General features: G+C 42.2%; 1 protein-coding gene across 1 annotated transcript; it reads left to right on the forward strand.

Annotated features, from left to right (window-relative positions):
- Positions 1–4784: 4784 nt before the first annotated feature.
- Positions 4785–19808, forward strand: LOC140269301 (voltage-dependent calcium channel beta subunit-associated regulatory protein). Its single transcript, XM_072364339.1, has 11 exons — positions 4785–4866; positions 5118–5307; positions 7628–7699; positions 11648–11793; positions 11956–12017; positions 12125–12287; positions 12378–12558; positions 12662–12805; positions 15835–16033; positions 16143–16335; positions 16411–19808. The coding sequence occupies exons 3-11, from the start codon at positions 7652–7654 to the stop codon at positions 18263–18265; spliced, it is 2991 nt and encodes a 996-aa protein (XP_072220440.1). The 5' UTR covers positions 4785–4866; positions 5118–5307; positions 7628–7651; the 3' UTR covers positions 18266–19808.
- Positions 19809–20189: the final 381 nt, after the last annotated feature.

Raw genomic sequence — 20189 nt, forward strand, 5'->3', positions numbered from 1 at the left:
AAACACCCCGGCCCTGTCAGAGAAAGACCCGCCCATCGGCCACACGCGGCCAATCAGCGAGAGCCACAAGACTGTGAGCCTGGATTGTCCAATCTGAAGGCTCTCCCTGCCATATGGCTCCACCCATGTTTGTGCTGGGCTCACCATTCATAAGTGATGCAATCCACACGGTGCAATGTGTGTATGTACAGGATGTCATCATGTCAAAGTGTGTATTTCACTGAAATTAGAGACCGTACTGTCACACAGGGGATAATTCAAGTTGTTCAGTGTTAACATCAAACAAACACTCTTATGTTTTTTAGTGCCTTATAAATTACGACTGGTCACACGGGAGCCTTTACCAATTTAGTGCCTTTACCTATTTTTAGTGCCTTCATTTTTTTGTCAATCTATAAATGGACAAAGACAAAAACTACGCACTATTATTGCTCTGCAAGGTAAAAAAGACTGATCTTTTACACTATACCTTGTAGAGATCAGATCCTCTTCTCTTTGGTGAACTACGCACAGTAACTGAAATGTTGGCTAACTAAATCTTTGCACGTCATATTATACCAAACCAAACATTTGAGTATCTGGAGGTCCTTATTGACAACATGTACAGAAAGCTATAATATTACCAAACTGTGGCATTTCCCTAGTATGTGTTGAAAAGTTTGAACTATTAATCAATCAATTCTTTCTTTCATTAACACGGTCACATAGGCCTGTCCCCGTGTGCATTGTGCTCATAGAAAGGCATCACCTGGATGCTTCTATTCACCTTTGATTTCTGTACGATTTCACATTTCAGTCTTTGTTAGGAGATGCTCGTTTCATTCTGTGGCCCACCACATCTTCGGCTGCTTGGTATTCTTGTCCAGCCTCTGGTCCACAGCAGGATCTCGGGCTGCACCTGTCACATGACGCACAGTGCAGGGGAACGGCTTGGAGTAAAACATGACGTAGGAAGCTGGTGAGGGCAGAGAGATGCAGCTAATATGTGTCTCCTCACGGTGACTAAAAATAGCTGCACCAACAACACCCCCACTTTGTAGCCTGCGTCACTCCACTGTCACGTGACCCACCTCACCCCACACCCTCAATCCCCTCACTCCCGAATGCAGACAGGTTGTGTTTGTCTCATTTTGTTCCCTCTGTCTGAAAACCTCAGCAGTGTGTGAGATTCTGCTTTATCATTCTTCTCTGTCGTTCTTTTGTTTGGCTGTTTAATTTCTCTCCAGCCCTATTTGTTTCATTTTCTAGAGCAAACATCCCTGAAAGGTCAGTGCAGGAGAAATATGAGCGATCTCTTTCAAGCCTTGATAACATGAACATCTAATCATCTAAATACCAAATATATTTTAATGTTTGTTGAACTCTACTGGAATTCAAAAGGAATCCTTCCCTGACCTCTCCTCAGTCTTTCCTCTTTAGAAATCCTTTCCTCGCTGATCTATTCGCTGCTTTACATTCTTCGAGCCTCAGCGAGAACAATTCCACAGGATGTCCTGCTCTCCAGAGCATGCACAGACGCAGCTCTGACGTCAGCCACCCAGCAACACACAAACACACTGCACTCGTGTCCTCCTTCACATTCCTCCCACCCCTGCACAGCCCCTCCTGGATCATTTCCCAGATGTTTCAGTTCTGTGGTGGCACCTTAGACATCCTGGAAATTTCAGAAGAAAGAAATTGTATGTGTGGAATTTGGTCATGATTATCTATTGTAGATTTTCATTCAAATGAGAAATGAGTCATGTCTCCTTCTGATCTCAAATTTATTGATAAGATTAGATCATCTGGGGTCTAGCTTTTGCAACTAATCAGATTTAATTTCTCACCAGACATTTAAAACACATAATTTAAACAGCAATAAAAGAAAGCTATCAAAATCTCCCTGAGGGGCACCAGATTAATTAATTCAGGGTCACAATAAATTATCGCTTCCACTCTTCCACTCACTGAGAAAACCACACAAAGGAACGTGTGCTTTTTAGTTCCTCATAGATGCACCCACAGTTATACAGCCAGGCAAGTCATCAGCACCTGAGGTGTTTTCATTCATTCATTGTATGAATTTCATATGAACAAACTGAATAAAATGATCAAGTCAGACACATTTAGTTTGTTGGATAAACAGAAGGGGAGGGATCCCAATCACTTCATATGAGAACATACATTATATGTTGCAATGATTGTTGAAGATGAAATAGTAGAATGTCTCACTTTGAGCATTTGATATGTTTTCTATCATCAGTAATGAGATTAGTTAGGATGAGATGATTGCATTCTGTTTATATTTACATTTTACACAGTGTTCAACTTTTTTGGAATAGGAATTGACACTTATGCACACGACTGTTAAGGGTTACATTGAACTTACTTTTACTGATGAGCCTTTGGAGAAAAGCAAACAGGTGTTTTTTTCTCAAGACTTTTCCTTCATCACAGTTTTGCAAAGGTCACTTACAAGTGGCGCATCACTTATTAGAATTTATGACTGCCTGTCTCTGATACCAAGAACAAGAATTCCACTGGTCTAATTTTAGGAGAGAGACCTTTCATGCCAAGCATGCTTTCTCCCTCTTTAGTCCTGCCACATATGTAGCATCTCGTCCTCAGACAGTGACGTATACAGAGGAATGTACAATACACATGTGGCTTCAGTGTGCATAAATAGACTCTGGCCAAATATCCCCAAAAAAGTTTGGAACAGCTTAGAAGGTCACAAGCATTAGTTCGAAACAACTTTTATAAGCATTAGAAGACTTGTGTTCTCTCACTTTCAGCGAATCTACTTCATTAGGAAAAGATAACGGTACGGAATAAAGTGGACCTTTTTACAGTCTGCCCCATGTGAGATAACAAACACTGTTCTCCTGTCCGTGGTTCAGTCCAGCCATCGGGTTTACATCTAAACAAGATAAAATGTGACAATTAGATATTCACCATAGGGAGGAGAGCTGTTAGGATTGGGAATACGTTACACTGTGAAATATCATTTTTCCTTTTTTTTTTTTTTTGGTCCTCAGCATATATTTGAGCCTCTGAAGGTCTCCGCTGGCAGGAGTTGATTGCTCACCAGATTGCAAATAGGAGCTGGCCCAAACTATTCTATGATGTGCATCTGAAAACCTGCAGCACTGAGGGAGTCTGGCAAATAAAAATAGAATGATCGGGGAGAAGTGATCCTTTTATCTGGGCCTCATAGACATGTAGCGAGTGATCAAAAGTGTTCCAGAAATGAACTGGAATGTAAGATAGATATCCTTAGAAGACATGATGACAAAACCTTTTTAGAGGAGAAATCAGATGAATCAACCAACATCTCAGGAGATACCTTGGTGCTGCATTTTACTTTATTAAAATTGTCAAGTGAATAAATAGATTTAGGTCATTTAGCTGCTCTGAACTAATTCCCATGTGTTGCTATTTATGTCAGTCAGTCTGTCCCAAAGTTTTCAGTTGACATTTTTGCACAGAAGCTGAAAATAGTTTCTTCAGATGTTGAATTATCATTATGAATAAAGTATCATGCAGACACAGAGGAGCCTACTTTCCATATTCTGAAGTTGTCCGCCAAGGGAGTTGACTTACTCACCAGATTACAAACAGGAGCTGACCCAAACTATCTATGATGTGCATCTATCTCAGTATCATCAGCTTGAAAACCTGCAGCATCGATGGAGTCAGGAAAACAAAAAAGAAGTGAGACAAGGACAGAAACCAGTAGAAATCTTGTTTGTACTTTTTAAGAAAGATCTTTAGGCACTATTAATAACAACACAGTGCTATGGAGGCAACATATTTACAGTCAGCGCTAAAAACGTTTCCACAAAGATATCATTATAGATGGATCATAAAACATAATAACAGGAGGTTAAATTAGATCAGAACTTTCAAGACTGCATCCTGGAAGTGACACTTGAGCCTCTTTGATATAAACGGTGCTGCACGTGCAGCTCAATACATCACTCAGACTGCACACTGCAGAGGCTGAGGCTGAGACTGCAAATTGTGTTTCTGGATACAAATGAGGCAGAAAAATGGTATGATGTAAACTCACAGGTAGTAGACAAAATAATTCAAATGGGAAAGTAAAGCCATTCAAACTGTAAATCCCATTTATGATCCTAATGTTTGTTACATTAGTGTGTTCATCAACAATCAGTGAGACCAATGAAGAAACCTCGTCTTGTGTCTGGAGTGTTTGTTAAATTATCGTGTGTTCATCAGTGTGTTCACACACACACAAACCGCCATTCATCAAGAAAAACAGGGTCAGAGCAGCACGTGAAACGCTCTCACAGCAACTGTAAATTCTTCTTATCATCTTGTAACTTTGATGAAGAATAGCAAAACAGACTGGATCTGACATCTCCATGCAGAACCTCTGTGCTGTCTTTAGCTGGAGACCGACAGAGCAATGCTGCCACCACGTGGTCAAGTCTGAGATTACAAAAACGTTTACCGTACCCGCCCGTCTGTCCATGCATTTTATCTCCCCGCAAAGATAAAGAGACAGATACAATCACAGCGAACTGAAAATACTCAAACATATCTGTATTGGTTATGTTGGCCTAAATTTCTAAGCTGATGCCAATAACAGTGATAACTGATTCACCTTTTCTGTTAGCTTCTGCCATTCATGAGCGACTGAATGAAGGCGAATTTTCTCCTCCATCTCACATCATCACAACCACCACCACCACCATCATCATCATCATCAGCGCTGGTCACATGGCACATTGGGAGCAGGCGGTGGGTGTGTCCAAACGCGTGTAGTTCATTCATAACTACAGTCTTTATTTGAAGCCCAAATTAAAGTATGCAGACGGGGCATGCTGCCTGTAGACCGCTTCAACCAGAGTCTACAACCGGGTGAGTCCCATTTTTGTCCCTCATAGTTAACCTGAGTAGTTCGCACGGGTCTTCAGGCGTGCTCACGGCACTGCTTACTGTGGTACTATTTCATTATGTAAGATATGGGATAGGTGACAGAGCAGAGTCTAGAAAATCGCAGCATGTGATTTATTGGGAAGTGTTTGACGCTCAGGGACCTCGCCGGAGCTCCCCGTCTGTCCGGCACATGAAGGCTCCCGTGTGACCAGTCGTAATTTATAACCTCGCAGGGTGAGAGCAGGCGACGCAGAGACATGGGGCTGCCCTGATCGGCGGGCTTTCGAAGGAGACAAGAAGATGCTGCTGATGGTGATGCTGATGCTGAGGCTGCCGCTGCCGAGCGCCGCCGGCTGCAGCGGATCGCTGTAGTCACTCTGCACAGAGAGGATAGAAGCTCCTTCAACACCGCCCGTATAGACCGTAAGACACAGCACATCTGGGGCACTTCGTCACCCACTCACACGTCTGGGTGATATGCAATAATCCCTCTCACCACCTTCTTCCATCTCCTACTGATGGTATTTATAACGATGAAAACACCATCAGCATCATTGAAGTGCCATGAACTTATGTTGAAAGCGTGTCTGTTTGAGACGCCTCAACCATTTGTCTGAGTGATAAACCAGAACTAATGTGCAAATACAACATGCCATTAAACCCATGGATAACACCAGGAGCAGGCACGCACACTGTGCTTTAAATTTTTAGTTTGATTTAATGACCCCACATGCCCATAAAATAATGACGAAACATAGAAAATGTGATATTATTATACATTACCATCATTGCTGCTGTTATATCAACAACAAGGGTGGACTATTTGGAATATCTTGCTGAATAGATAAAAAGAAGATAGGACTAACATACTGTGGTACATATTTTAATCTCTGCAAATTTCATGCATTCTGCAAATCACCAGATTTGGACATTTATTTTCACGTTTGGGGATTTAACTTCGATGCTCTAAGAAACTTGGTTTGATTGTCACGGTGAAGTCTACTGAAGCTGGGTTTCAATGTTTGCCCTGATAAAAAAAATTGATTAAAAAAAAAATCCCAAAAAGCTCAATAAATCATGAAATTCATCAATAAACATTTATGAATGCTCTCCTTGGAAAGCTTCCTGTTTCCACTCATACCTTGTTTAATTCCTCTGAAAAATACTTTAGATTTAACAATGTGTCAGAGAGCGCATACAAATCAAATAAAAGCAGGCAGGCTCTAAAATCCCAGTATTTTCATAGACAATCTGTTCTGTTAATCAGAGCAAGAGTGAAACACCCGGGACACAAACAAATGTTGGGACAAAATGACCCACTGGCACTGACAGTGTGTAAAGCTTCAATGAAGATGATTCAACAGAACAAGGATTCACATGCATGTGCAGTGGTGTGTGTGTGATTTTTCTTTCTATTCAGAGCTTCAGCCGCATCATCATTACCTTGAGCTGCTGGTTTGTCTGAGATATTACATAAAATATGACTCTTACAGCGAGGGAATGCGCAGCGGCGTTAGCAGCATGAGAGAGGAATACAATCATGGACTGATGTTACACAAGCTGCTCTGCTGTTTCATATGCGTTACTGCAGAATGGTCACTTTAGAGATGGAGCTTGGAGATAATAGTGTCACAATAGTGCCACAAATCTTTGTACAAAGAGGAGTCTAATGCACAGGAATCAACCAAGAGAACAGTTAAAGTGAGGTTTTGGATATGTTAAAGGAGCATTACACCTAACTGACATAAGGAGACCAGCCGATCACTCGGTGGCTGTACTGTACAGGCTGTGACAGTTGTATAATCTTTTCTGTAACGCCAAGGGGAGCTTATTACTGTCTCAACAGCCAGAGATGTGCAATCTGATCTCAAAACTGCATGAGAGAGCTTGCATCATAAACTGGGTATTTGACGTGTGTGGAGTTTTAATACATGTGAAAGTCAAGGCTAAAATTCTGAATACCTTAGCCTTGGCAGCATCAAACACTGCAGCTGGGATTTTGAATATATATTGAACTCTTAAAGCCATATTTTACGTTACATTCTCATCTGCCTTTTTTTTTCTTTATAAATTAGTCATTTCTTAGCAGTTAAGTAAAATAAGCTGCTGCTGAGGATGTTACAACCCAGAAACATAAGATTTCAGAGTCAGTGCCAGACAAATCACTTGCTGTGTTTGACACCTATACTCACACCTATACTGCTACTTGTCTGAATCTCCATGTAATTTATCTAAATAGCATCTGCCTAGTGCTTAGTTTGGCACATCAAGCAAACATCCAACACCGAATAAGCAGCTGAGTCGTATACAGCATTTTTTTACCGAACAGAGCAGACTGTGCCTTTTGGGAGGGTTGCCTTAAAGGAACTAAAACAGATAAAACAGAGAATTTCAGGCTAAAAAGGGATAAAAGGTGTTGCAGCAATCTACTAATATAGAAAAGTAAGGGGATGTTTTTATTTGAATTTTTGCACATTCAAACATGTAAACTCATTTTTGTACACTGGAAATAAAAATGATAATTTTTCAAATGAGAATAATACAGAGAACAGAGCAGTGACCATGTCTTAAAAAAACTAATTAATGAGTTCAACTGCGGTTTTTGATTGCATTTGTTAACTCAGAGAGAAACTGAGTTTCATGTCATTCACCAAATGATCTGTACTTTGAAGTTTCTGTATCAAACACAGAAGTGTTATCGATGCCCAGCTGTCTGACACTTTACTTTCCTCATCCTCTGCAGGGCTCACTCACATTGACCTGGACCATGAGCAATGATCTGCCTGTTCTGACAAGTCTGACTGAGAACTCCACTGTGAGTAGTGCAATATGAATCCCTCCCTATCTATCAACACATACTGTCCACACCTTCAGCTGGTGTCTGTAGTCTGGTTTATGGCAGCTCTGCCTGAAGAATGTTTCACAACTCTGCGAATGATACTGAATACTGTGCCAGTCGTAAGCATTATAGATTGAGAAGTGATGGTAATTAGCATGATCAGTAATCAAAGAAGGTCTGATTTAAAAAAAAAAAAAAAGGACTTGGTTTTGTGCACCATGTGTCCTCTGGAGGATGAGGAGCTGATTGTGATTATCAGTTAGTTAAATCTGTCTGTGCAGAGGGAGAAATTACTGCCAGTTTGCCTCTGCAGAGTGTGTTGGAAACATGGCCTGAAGATCAGCGAGAGGCTTCACTGCTCCGGCTGATCAATGGTGCTGTTCTTCTTGTTTGGCTGAGCTTGTAAAAACAGCGGATTTCTTTAAGTCACAAACGGTCTGATGCTCATACATGTTTTTACTGTGGGTGTATCAGACACATGCATACAGCGTCCAAGATCTAATTTGTGTCTCAAGTGGCTTCAGCTGAATGTAGGCTGCTGCGGCATCTATGAATATGAAATATATACGATTTCTTTTAGACAGGGTGCTCAGTTTAACTCATTCAGGCCTGAAGCTGGTTTGAGGCTGACTGAAAAAAAGGATCTTTTTATCTATGTGAAACAAGCAGGAAATGACAGCCTTTTGTGTTCAGCAGCACACTCACCTCCATGAAGTGACTTGCTGCACTTAAACGTAACTTGTGATTGAAGCTGACAGACTGATTGATGTTGCTAAGTTGGTGACCTCTCAGAAGATGCTTTTGATTAACTCTAAAAGCAGAGTCATCATGAAATTCACAGTTTTTGCTTCTTCCCCATGAACTGATTGAGGACCGTCAACAGTCGCAACTCTTTTTAATCTTGCTTTTCTTTGCTGTATGTTGGTTAGAAAGGATATTTTAGGAGTTTGGCGTTTTCGGGGCAGACAAACAGACAGACAGGCTCTAGTATGCTTACGGTCTTTGCAGCTCCTATTAAAGTCATTATCAAAAAAGGTGGTTTGTGCTCAAGGGTGAACTTCTGCACTTTTGCTTCCGCTCTAAAGCTTTTTGCAAAGATCCTCATTAACATCTTAATAACACCAAATCCAATTGATAAATATTCCATTTGTGATGGTGTAAATATTCCAATTATTTGAGCACTTCGTTCTGAAACTGGCATCGGAAGAGGAGCCAGGAAAGTCTTATGTGGGGATTGCTCATGTGCGTCGGCATCCTCCTCCTCCTCCTCCTCCACCTCCGATTTCCATTTTTAGCCTGCGGAGGCCTCATTTCCCTCTCATTGAGAAGAGCTGGGAAATTGAATTAAGGGTCTCGATGACGTTTCGATTAGCATCCCCAGCCGCGCTCAGCCAAGACTGAGAGTATTTATCAGAAGAGAGCAGTCGTAGTTGTCAATGCAAGTGTGTGAGTGAGCAGACAGGACGTAAATGACTGTGCATCTGGGTAAAAGTCACTGTGAGGATGTAGGGACTTAAGAGAGTGTTTGAGCGTTAATTCCACTCATTAAATATTACAACGCTTAGCTGTCAGTGTAATGCCACGAAGAGATTCTTCACTGCCCACTGAGAAGCTCGGAGAGAGAGAGAGAGAGAAAAAACAGTCCCAGCAGAATGAAATGCAGCCACCGTGTTCTCAGCAGCAAAACATGACAACAGAGATATGCAGGCTTCTGCCTTGTTAAAGGAGAGTTATGAGCTGCACCAATGCCATGCGAATACAAGGAAAGGAAATTAAATTGATGCTCTGCAAGCCAAGCATAAGAGGGCACAGACAGGATCAGGGTTAGACTGAGGAAGCTTATGTTTGTGCTGAAATAGTTGATATTAGGGTAAAAATATAGGGCTTTTTACATCAAGCAAAGTCAGCGATGTTTCCATATTTTGTGTGATTTTTTCCTACTTTCACTATTTTGTTTTTTGTGATCTATCAGTCAGTGTTTGAGTGTCGATTTATTTTACTTGCTGCTGGGAATAAAGGTTTGGCAGCATATTTGGTTGTTTAACGGAACTCTTTTATCAAAAATATCTACAGAAAAAGAAAGCAGGTCAGACACAGAAAACCAGGGCTCTGTCCCATCCCACGCACAGCTGGTAACAGGATTACAATGTGTAATTTGGTAAAACCTCAAGTTCACTCATTGTGCGGATGGACTGGGAGTCTAGCGACTCCAACGTTCTGTATCGCCGCCGTTAAAGATTCGAGCACATATTTTCTTGTCCAGGGCAGTTATTTTATTTTTTATTTTAGTGAGTGAGTGAGTTTGAAAATCAACAGCTCACGGTTCACTCAAAACAGGAAGCACACACTCGATAGAGAGATTATTCACAGAAATACTTCCCGTCTTTCTTCGAAACAGCAATCTTTGGTTTTCATATGAACATAAATAGATAATAAAATCACTGTCACCCTTAAATTGTTTTTGATCCCTTAGGTGACACTCTACAACGTATCAGTTTTGCTCTACATAACTGGAGTACAATCACATTTACAGAAAGGTTGGGATATTGTGTAAAATATAAATGAGAACTGAATTCAAAGATGTGCAAAGCATCTAACTATGAACTGATGTTGTGCAATATATTGATCTAAATTTTGGCTTTGGGACAAGGGCAACAAAAGTTGAATGTGTCACAGTTAATTAGATTAATTAGCAAATTAGCAACAGGTCAATATCATGACTGGGAGTAAACAGAACATTCCAGAGAGGACATGAAGATGAACAGGGGTTCCTTACTCTGTGTGGAGAAACAGTGAATTTGCAAATAATTTTGTCATCTACAGTGAATATTGTTATAATACAAGGGCAATATGCAACAATGAATGATCCTGATCTCAAGACCCTCAGCCAGCAATGTATAAAAAACGGAAGATATTCTGTAAGTCCAAGCACAGGTTCAGGACACTTGTCAGTGAACACACTTAACTTTTGCATCCACAAATCCAAGTTCAAACTCTGCATAGAAAATGCTAACAAAATACAAATATAAACAAGATTCATGTCAGCTTCTGTGGTCCAGAGCTCATTTAAGATGGAAGAGAGGGAAATGAAAAACTGTTCCGTGGTCTGATGAATCAGAATTTGGAATTCCTTTGGGAAATCATGGATACTGCATCCTCCAAACCAAGGAGGAGACAAACCACCCATCTGTTTATCAGCACACAGTTGAAAATCCAGCATCCTTGATGGTTTGGGAGTAAATAAATCAATTTGAATGATGCACCAATTCAGATTTTGGAGCAACATATGCAGCCTTCCAGATTACTTCTTTTTTTAGATAAGTTATACTAATTTCAGCAAGGTGGTGCCAAACCACAAACCGCACGTTTGCAACAGTATGGCTCCACAGTAAAAGAGTCTGGGTGCAAAATCAGCCTTTCTGTAGTCCAGAACCGTTCCCCATTAAACGAGAGCTGTCGAACAAAAATGCATCAAGAAAGGCCCTGAACTGTACCTGAAATCTTGTATAAACCAAGTATGGGAAAACATTTAACTTTCAGAACCACAGCAACTGAAAAAGTTTGTCATTTAGAAACTGTGTTTTATTTGATCAATAAGTGCAGCTTATTAAAATATCAAAACATGGCAGCCTGGCTGTTTGCTGCTATTTTACGAATTTGTAGTGTCAATATGTTAGTCTTCTCCTTATTAATTGATTGTAGTGCTCCCTAGTGCTCCCTCAAAAATAAGGACAGAAATCTATGAAAATAGTATTCAGGATGCAAATGTAGAGATATGCAGAGTGACCCTTGTCAGACATTACAAAGGCATGTTGTTATATCCGATTGTTAGACTTGTGTACAATGCTTTGGTGTTGCAACATAAGACAATTATTTTCACGTACAGTACAAGGGCTTCAAAATACCCTTCTTTTACGCCCTCAGGATGTGCCCGTGTCGGCCGGCCAGGTGGAGAACTATGTGCTGCTTTTGGTGCTACTGAGTGTTTTTGCTGGGGGGATGCTGGTCTTGCTCTCTCTGCTGCTCCTCTTCTGTCACCGCTGCTGCTTGGGTGGAAGACGCTACTCCAGGTGGGTGCTGGTCCAGGTTTGCATGGAAAGACATGGGAGGACAGGGGCCACTGGAATGAAGACTGCTCCAGGTTTAAAGTGAATGGGATAGGGAGTAAAAAGCTGCAATGTTTTAAAACTTTTAAAAGAGCAGAAATAGTATCAATAATTTCTTATTTTCAGAGCGAGCGATGACCCTGAGAAGACAAACACCACTTATGCTGAGGATTCTCAGCCCACACAAGGTCAGAACTGTTTTTCTTTCAAGTACATATATATAGTCCGGTCCGGTATCATCTCGATCTCAATCATTTCCCTCTGTTGATGTGTCCTTGTAATCTTTGTCGCTCAGAAATCACAATTCGTCTGGATGAATCAGACGCTCTCTCAGCGTCAAGCTGTCACGATGGAGAGCCAGAGCGATTCGTCTCTACTGGGTCTACTGGACGAAGAGTCTCCTTCAACGAATCTGCACTTTACGAACAGGAGAAAATGACTCAGGACAAAGGACGCAGGTATAGCTCCCCCAAGCAAAGCTGAATTTTCCTGTTATCTTTTGCCTGAGTTTGATGGACTCAGATTAGATAATTACTCTTTGGCCTCAGGTACACTCTGACCGAAGGAGACTTCCACCACCTGAAAAAGGCCCGACTGACCCACCTTCACCTGCCTCCAGCCCCATGCGACTTGAAAATACTCACCATCATGGAGTGTGACTCAACAGAGAGCAGCACCATCAACATCAGTGAGACAGCAGCGTCCAAACTGCCCCTCACCATCTACCAGGTAACTTAACAACATGAAATTCATATCAGAAATGTGGTTTATTTAACCACAGTTGCAGTCTGAGTGAGTCAACAAAACAAAACTGGTTCCATTCCATCTCCAGCCTGTAGAGAGAAGAGTCCCCGACTGGATTGGACAGAGTCTGAGCGGGGGACTTCCAGGAGAGCCACATCACTCCATCGTCCTGGACCAAGGATTCAGGCAGTCCTCATCTGCCTTAAAAACACAGCACACACGGTCACAGACAGTAAGTCTGCCCTTCTTTCCTTTCTATCTTTTTAAAAGAAAATTATTTAAGTCGCAATAACAACAATAACATGACAATGTTAGTCAGTTAGTTGTTTAGTTAATCAGAGCTTTACCTAATGGATTCCCTTTGAATTTTTTAATGCTTACATTAATGCTTCAAGAGGATGAATTTTAAGTTTGATAACAGACAAAGAACAGTGAGCACTGCACCTGCTGAACGTCTGCATTCTGGGAAGCGTCAGAGACAGTTTCATAAACTTGTCAGCGTGTGGCAGATGTCGTCCTTTTTTTTTTTACTCTTTCTCTTTGTTTTGTTCTCAGACATAATTTCCACTGACATACCTTTCAAAATAGTGTTGAGCAATATCTGACATTTTTACAATGCTTTACTTCTTACAGTGACTTTGAGATGCAAAACACCACAAAAGTGGATAAAACACGACAACAAAGCTAAAGAAATGCACGGACACACTCACACACAACAGCACACACAACAGCTATAACAATTCAGAACAAATAAAGATACAAAACACAACTGTTCAGAGAAGAAATGAAAGAAAACATCACAACAAAAAACTATGAGAAAAGCGACAATATGACAGAAAGGAAGAACAAAAGGAAAAACATTTCAGATATCCATCCTTTTAGAAAACACAAAAACACACGATTACAAAAGATATATAAAAAAAGACTTGAAACCAAAATACACTATGATTAAAACAACATGCAAATAAATGTGAGACAAAGAAAATTCACAGGTTCAAGCAGGTTCAACATAACCAGGGTATCTTTAGGTGATCTGGCTTCACTAACCCTAGAAATGGAGATCTTGCTTTTGCCTGAAACATGTCTAATAAAGCCTATTTGGTCTTTGACTCTAGCATCTATTTTATGTTTTCATTTTCAAAGAGACGTTATTGGTTGGGAAGCAGTGCTTTTATGTGTATTGAACTTTAATCTCAAACCCTAACATGCCCTGGAGCAGGTTGGGTTTTCAGTGGAGGTTGCCACAGTCATACGACCTGATAAAAAGAGAACCAACTTCGTGATACTTAAAGATTTAGGTCAATAAAACCTAGGATGAACAACAACATTGAACAACAACAACAACAACATAGACAAATTACAAGGTGTCATTAATATAGAAAAACTAAGCCAATATGCAGGAGCAGCATGTGAACAACTGCATACATCCTGTGATTTAATAGCTTGAAGAACCAACTTCAGTAGCAGTAACTTGAAGTAATTGTTTTCTGTATGATGTTCAATAACTGTGATGGACTGGCAACCTGTCCCGGGTGTACCTGCCCCTGCCTCTCGTCCAATCACAGCTGGGATAGGCTCTACGACCCGAGTTGGATTAAACCGGCATAGAAAATGGATGGATGATGTTATCAATCTCTTCTTTAGAATGTTTTTTCCGTCCATTCGGCTTGCAGCATTGGTTTTTGTATGGCTTTATTAAATTCCCACCACAGCATTTCAATCAGGCCGAGGTGTGGACTTTGAATGGGTCGTTCCAACACCTTGATTCTTTTTCAGCCATTCTGTTGTAGATTTGCTGCTGACTTGAGATCATTCTTCAGTTTCATGACTCAATTTCAGCCAAGCTTTAGCTGTCAGTCTCATTGACGCACCACCACTGTGCTTCGCAGTTGGTATGAGGTGTTTGTATTGATGTTCTGCGTTTGGTTTGAACTGAACCTGCTGCTGTGCATTATGACCGCAAAAGTCCACTTTGGTCTCGTCTGTTCCAGAAGTCTTGTGGTTTGTTCAGATAAAAACCTAAGCTGTGCTGTCGAGATGTTTTAAGACAGATGAGTCTTTCTCCTGACAACCACTCCAGAAAAGCCATGCATGCTCAATGTTTTAATTGTATTTTCATGAACTTTAAGATTTACAATGCTTAATGAGGCCTGAAGAGTCTGAGATGTAATTTGGTTTTTTTGCAGATTCTCTGAACCTCTATTTTTTATTAAAGCTTCTCACATAATAGTATAGGCTGAAGTGTATGAAAAGCATTGGAGAAATCAAGGAACATGATCCTCACAGTGCTGTGTGCGTTGTCCAAATGAGAGTGGGCTCACCGAAGCAGGTAGATGGCATCTTCAACACCAACCCCGGGATGATAAGCAAACTATAGTGAGTCTTGAAAGGTGCTTGATTACTTAGGTGAGCCTAACAGTCTCAGCAGGACTTTCATTATGTGGGATGTTATGGTAACTGGTCTGTAATTGTTAAGGGCAGATGGATGAGATCTTTTTTCTCCTTTGCACCATGTCAAACCACACCTGAATCCGTAATATAACTGCCAAAATTTCTGCTTTTATGGAAGTGCTCACACTTTCTGATGGTCAGTTAATAAAGTGCAACTGATTAGCAACACCTGGCTGCTATTTACCTTCTTAACTCCGATAGAAACACGAAAGGCGTACTTAGGTTTTTATATACTGCTACTGCTTTTTGCCTTAGTTTTTGTATTATGTCATGAAGTGTTGTTAATCTTATGTTGAATTGACCAAATTTCAAGACCCAGTAAGCACCAGATGATCTTTTGCTTTGCCCTTATATATAAAACCTTAGAATTAAGGTTTCTTTTTTGTGACTAAACATTTCAGCAAACAACACTTGCTCTGTGTTCTTTTGCTGTTGTTGTCATATTTCTGTATAAAATAACATTCTAATTATGATAAAGCATTGATACTTTCTCAAAAAAAGCTGTCAAACTGAAATCTTAGTATAGCTACATTCATGCCATTTAGATATGAAAAATATTTCCACAGGAAATTTCTGTGGTGCAGATTCATCCACTTGTATCATACGTAACCAGCGAGAAGCAGCTGCCACAGGCTAAAACCTACTGATGCACAGTGACATCAGTTACTGCTGGAACTGAGTGACAAAATGACAAACTGCTGTCCCCCGAGGGCTTTGCCTCTGCCCGTCACGATTCATCTTAGTGTGTCTCCTTCCTTAATGTGTCATCGCTTCCTTCCATCCTTTCTCTCCCTTCATCTCCTGTGTCAGATGGAGGCTCTCGGGGACAGGGGAGAGGCTGAGAGTGAAAGGGGACTGAGAGGAGAGCCCACACAAACTCAGGCCCAGACTTCAGTCCTGCATTTCTTCTCTAAACTGCGGCGGCACGCCAGTCTGGAGGGGGCTGGGCCTTACTTTAAAAGGTGGAAGTTTGATACCAGTCACCGGGCTGCCAGTCTGGATGCCAAAGGTTTGTATAGATGCCATGAATCATGAGTAATTTCTAATGTATGGAAAATGTCTCGCTTAGAAAAAAAGTGCGATAGAGTAACATGATGATGTGTGTGAATTTCCACCAGGGTCCCCAAGGAGGGGACCCTTCCATAGACAGAGAGCAGCAAGTGAAACCACCGAGCACACTGAAGAGGATTCCTCTCCTCTCGCAGATGACGCCTTTGAATCTTTCCCACACACTCCCATCCAGACCAGCGGCCTCCAGTCCCTCTCTGCAGAGTCTCTCTCTCATCCTGCATCCTCAGTCTTCCTCAGGAGGTATATCCCTGTCCTTAACTCAATGACTTACACCATCATATCATTTTCTGACCTCTGTGCCCTCTGTCTGTGTAGGCCAAAACTGGAAGCCATGGTGGAGATAGGTGGTAGCATCAGCTCCAGGAAAGAGGAACTCTGCTTGCCATCAGATCTCACTCAAAGGCAAGATGAGGCCACGGTCAAAGGAGTGGAAGAAGAGACGATGTTTGGAGCAGTTATGAGAAGAGAAGCAGCAGGAGACGAGCGAGAATCTTCAGAGAGCAATTACTTGTTTGGGACAGAACAAGAAGCTGACATGCAGGAAAAGTTTGAAGACATGTTAAAGAAGACCACAGACACAAAAACAGACACAGCAGATGTGAAGAAAAAGAATGAAGCGGAGGTGGATGATGGAGATGAAGTGGTGTTGGGAGCTGAGGCCAGACAAAGGACTGACTCGGGCTCATCTCTGTCCTTCATGACACGCCAGGAGAGCTTGGAGGCCCCACCTTCCCTGTACAGAGACATTTGGAGCTTGCGAGCTTCTCTGGAGCAATATGCCTCCTCAGACCAGAGCAGCACCGATCGAGAGTCCATCCGCAGTGATGCAGACAGCGTCTCATCCATTGGGGGTGCAGGGGCTCGTTCTGCCCTTGACAGCTGCCTGTCACAAGACCTGGATGATGAGCCTGAAGGAGAAGGAGATGGGGATGGGTTGGAGGGGGGGACCAGAGGGGCCTCAGGTGTGGATAGTGAGATGGGAAGTGGAGCTGGAGGAGAGGGTGAGGGAGGAAACAGGAAGCTTCTTCAAATGGACAGTGGCTATGCCTCCATCGAAGCACCATCAAAAGCCCCTGAAGAGATGCGGCTCTTTGGGGCTCCTGGAGCACCCCGAGGGAAGACAGCATCTGAGAGAAGGCTGTTTTTCACCAGCTCTGGAAGAAAAGGTTCAGTGTGTGAGAGTGTCGAGGCCAGGCTGTTTCAAGAGGAGCTGGAAGACCAGATGGCGGACAGCACAGAGACAGTGGAAAAACTGAAGCAGAAATCTCAGAGTGGCAGCTTATCTCACACCCTCCAAGAACCATATCAATTACTGAAACCCCTGCATCCTCAGAAACTCCTGGAATCCCAGTCTCTCATGTCTCCCCTAATGAAACCAATCACCCAGCCCTCCAGTCCTCACAGACCTCGTCTCCGCCGCCGTGACTACAGCATCGATGAAAAGACAGATGCTCTTTTTAATGAGTTCCTTCGTCACGACCCACGCTTCGACCAGCAGGACTCTCCACTGCGCTCCAGGCACAGATCCAGAGTTCACCTCCGCAAACAGTGGCAAAGACATAAGCAATACAGCGATCCCGGGTCAGTCTCTGGTGGAAGGTACTCTCCGTCTTTGGAGAGGCAGAGGTTTACTCCATTAAGGAGGGGTGACAGTGCCGGTTATCCTCTGGACACCAGATATCACAGCACGCTCTCACGCATAGCGAGTGCTGCAGATGAAGAAGCCAGTGAGGTTGCGGCCTCTGAGGACGCGGAGGGAGGAGATCAATCAAGCGAAGGAGGTGCAGGGAACGCTACAGAGAGAACATGTGAGGGGACCGACCCAACAACAAACACTTCGAGCTGTGCAGAGTGCAGTGGTGACACCGATGGCTGCAAAGTCTCTCCGAACAAGGACACAGAAAGCACAACCAGTCGATCTGCGAGCACTGCGACTGCACAAATGAGCCACATGGATCCAAGAGTGGACAACAAGAACAACAACAGTAGTCAGGCTATCCTATCAGAGGTTTCCCTGCAGGCAGAGAGCAGCCTGACAGACAAGCTGATCGTGTCAGTAGAAGAGAGGCTTTACGGCGGCCTGAGGAGAGCAGAGACACCCGAACAGGGAGGATCAGACTGTGCGCTCACTGCGTCTCACACAGCCTCACCTGGATTCACTCCCATATAACCTGTTAGCAATTCTTCATCACTTTCTTTCATATCCACTGGCTACAGACTGAAAGACCTACAGCCAATCAGTATCTTCATGTGTTAAATACTGCATCAGAGTCCTCTACAGGACAGAAGCTCCCTCTTGATGGCCAGTCTATTCCCTCATATCCATTCAGATCTTAGCGGCCACTGTGACGACATGTGATGCCCCTTTCTACCAGTAATCATTCTTCAAAATCAAAACGCACTCATCCCATAGTTTTGAAGATGTAGACCATCCTATTTTCAGACGATGAGTTTTGAGCATGCAGATAATATGTATGTTAATAGTGTACAGTTTGATCTTCAAAACAAAAAGCACTTTGATGGGAAGAAAGATAATGGTGGTGTCGGTCACCCATTTCTCTCATTTAAATCCCCGTCCTCCTCAAGTGTCCTTCTCGTCTCAGTCATTTTGAGAGTAAATGTGTGTGAGAGCTGTTGTGTCTGCGTTGAGCAATATAAAGAACAATGCTTCAGTGTTTAGCCCTCTCATTCATGAACGCTGTATCAGCTGGTCTGGAGATAACAGACCACGTCAAGGTAAAAATCAGATGGGAACCACAAAAAACAGCTACGGAAATGTGGGCATTGAGCATTTTTGTACAGATATTTCATCCATACGCATCACAACTGAGGCGGTGGTTTCCAGGAGCTTCCGTGGACTTGTGTGGAGTGTTGCCGGTGCTCGGCTGAGGCTGACAGATGACGGTTAAAGTGACTGACACAGGATCCTCTCAGGCGTTTACACAGTACTGACAAGAGTTGATGCTGTGACACGGAAAGGGTTGAAACTGATTCGAGACGACGGCGCCTGTTCGCAGCAGAAACTGAAAAACGGCGTCTTACCAAATAGAAGTATGAAGACATTTTGTATTTTTCCTGTCAACATATCCCCTGAAAAGACAAAAAAAAAACAAACAACAACATTGAACTGATCCTGGCGAGACGTTTAGCCAAAGCTCGATAAAGCTAATACTTTTCAGTCTAAAGCTCCATTGTTTGGCACCAAATATAGCTGAGACACATTTTCAGACTGCACAAAAAATGTGTCATTATGACGTTTATTTCCGTTTGGTCCTGCAGATATCATCCTATCGCCATAAAGATCCACTCCAGCACCAAATGTGTGTTAATCTTTTGCTGCTGCCAAAGTGGCATTTCCCTTAAACAGATTTTCAACGGCCTGGTTAGATGTTTGGAAAAGTGAAAGCTTAGATTACTTTCTCAATCTTTTTACTCAAACTTGTTTAAAAATGTCCGTCACCACTTACAGAAGCCTGGTGCTTTTTTTTTTTTGGTTGTTTTCTTTAAACAAATATACTTTTTAAGAGGTTGAAATTGCATTTCACAATCTGCTGTGTGGCTAAATGCTCAATAAAAAGCTCTGAATTAGACCAGGTTTACAAAATATCCCAGGAGTAACGCATCCAAGTCAAATTCTGCGAATAGGGATAAATATATATTTATACTGACTGAAAAAGTTGCTTCAGACTAAAATGTCAATTTTGAGGCATGTATATACATGATTAAATTGAACAAAAAAGGTAAGGTACTTATTTGGAGAACTGTTACAGCCTCATGTTGGAGAAGCAGCAACTACAGAATGAGTTGCTCTTATAGGTTCCAAATATTTACTGCTGCAGCTCTAACATGCAGTTGATTTGAGGTTTTCAAGAGTCTAGAGCACTGCCTAATGTTGTAATCCAGAAAGGAGAATGTCACTGGAGCGCTGCGATGGTAAACCCAGCACAAACACAGAAATACATTGAGTTACTGTGTGTATCTTAGGGAATCCACGCCCTAGTCCTTATTCGTGTAGCACCAACTGCTTTATTATAAAATGACGAGCACAGGGAATTTGGATTTCTTGCAGCCTTGACAAAAGCCAGCCCTTATGG

Source organism: Leuresthes tenuis, unplaced genomic scaffold, assembly GCF_036924035.1.
Source record: "Leuresthes tenuis unplaced genomic scaffold, fLeuTen1.0.hap1 SCAF_14, whole genome shotgun sequence".
Classification (NCBI taxonomy): Eukaryota; Metazoa; Chordata; class Actinopteri; order Atheriniformes; family Atherinopsidae; genus Leuresthes; species Leuresthes tenuis.

Excerpts from the sequence above, each read along its gene's own strand:
- LOC140269301 (XM_072364339.1), top strand. The coding sequence starts at position 7,652 with ATGAGCAATGATCTGCCTGTTCTGACAAGTCTGACTGAGAACTCCACT. Across the intron at positions 7,700-11,647 it reads GTCTGACTGAGAACTCCACT|GATGTGCCCGTGTCGGCCGG; the intron begins GTGAGTAGTGCA and ends TTACGCCCTCAG. Across the intron at positions 12,018-12,124 it reads GGATTCTCAGCCCACACAAG|AAATCACAATTCGTCTGGAT; the intron begins GTCAGAACTGTT and ends TTTGTCGCTCAG.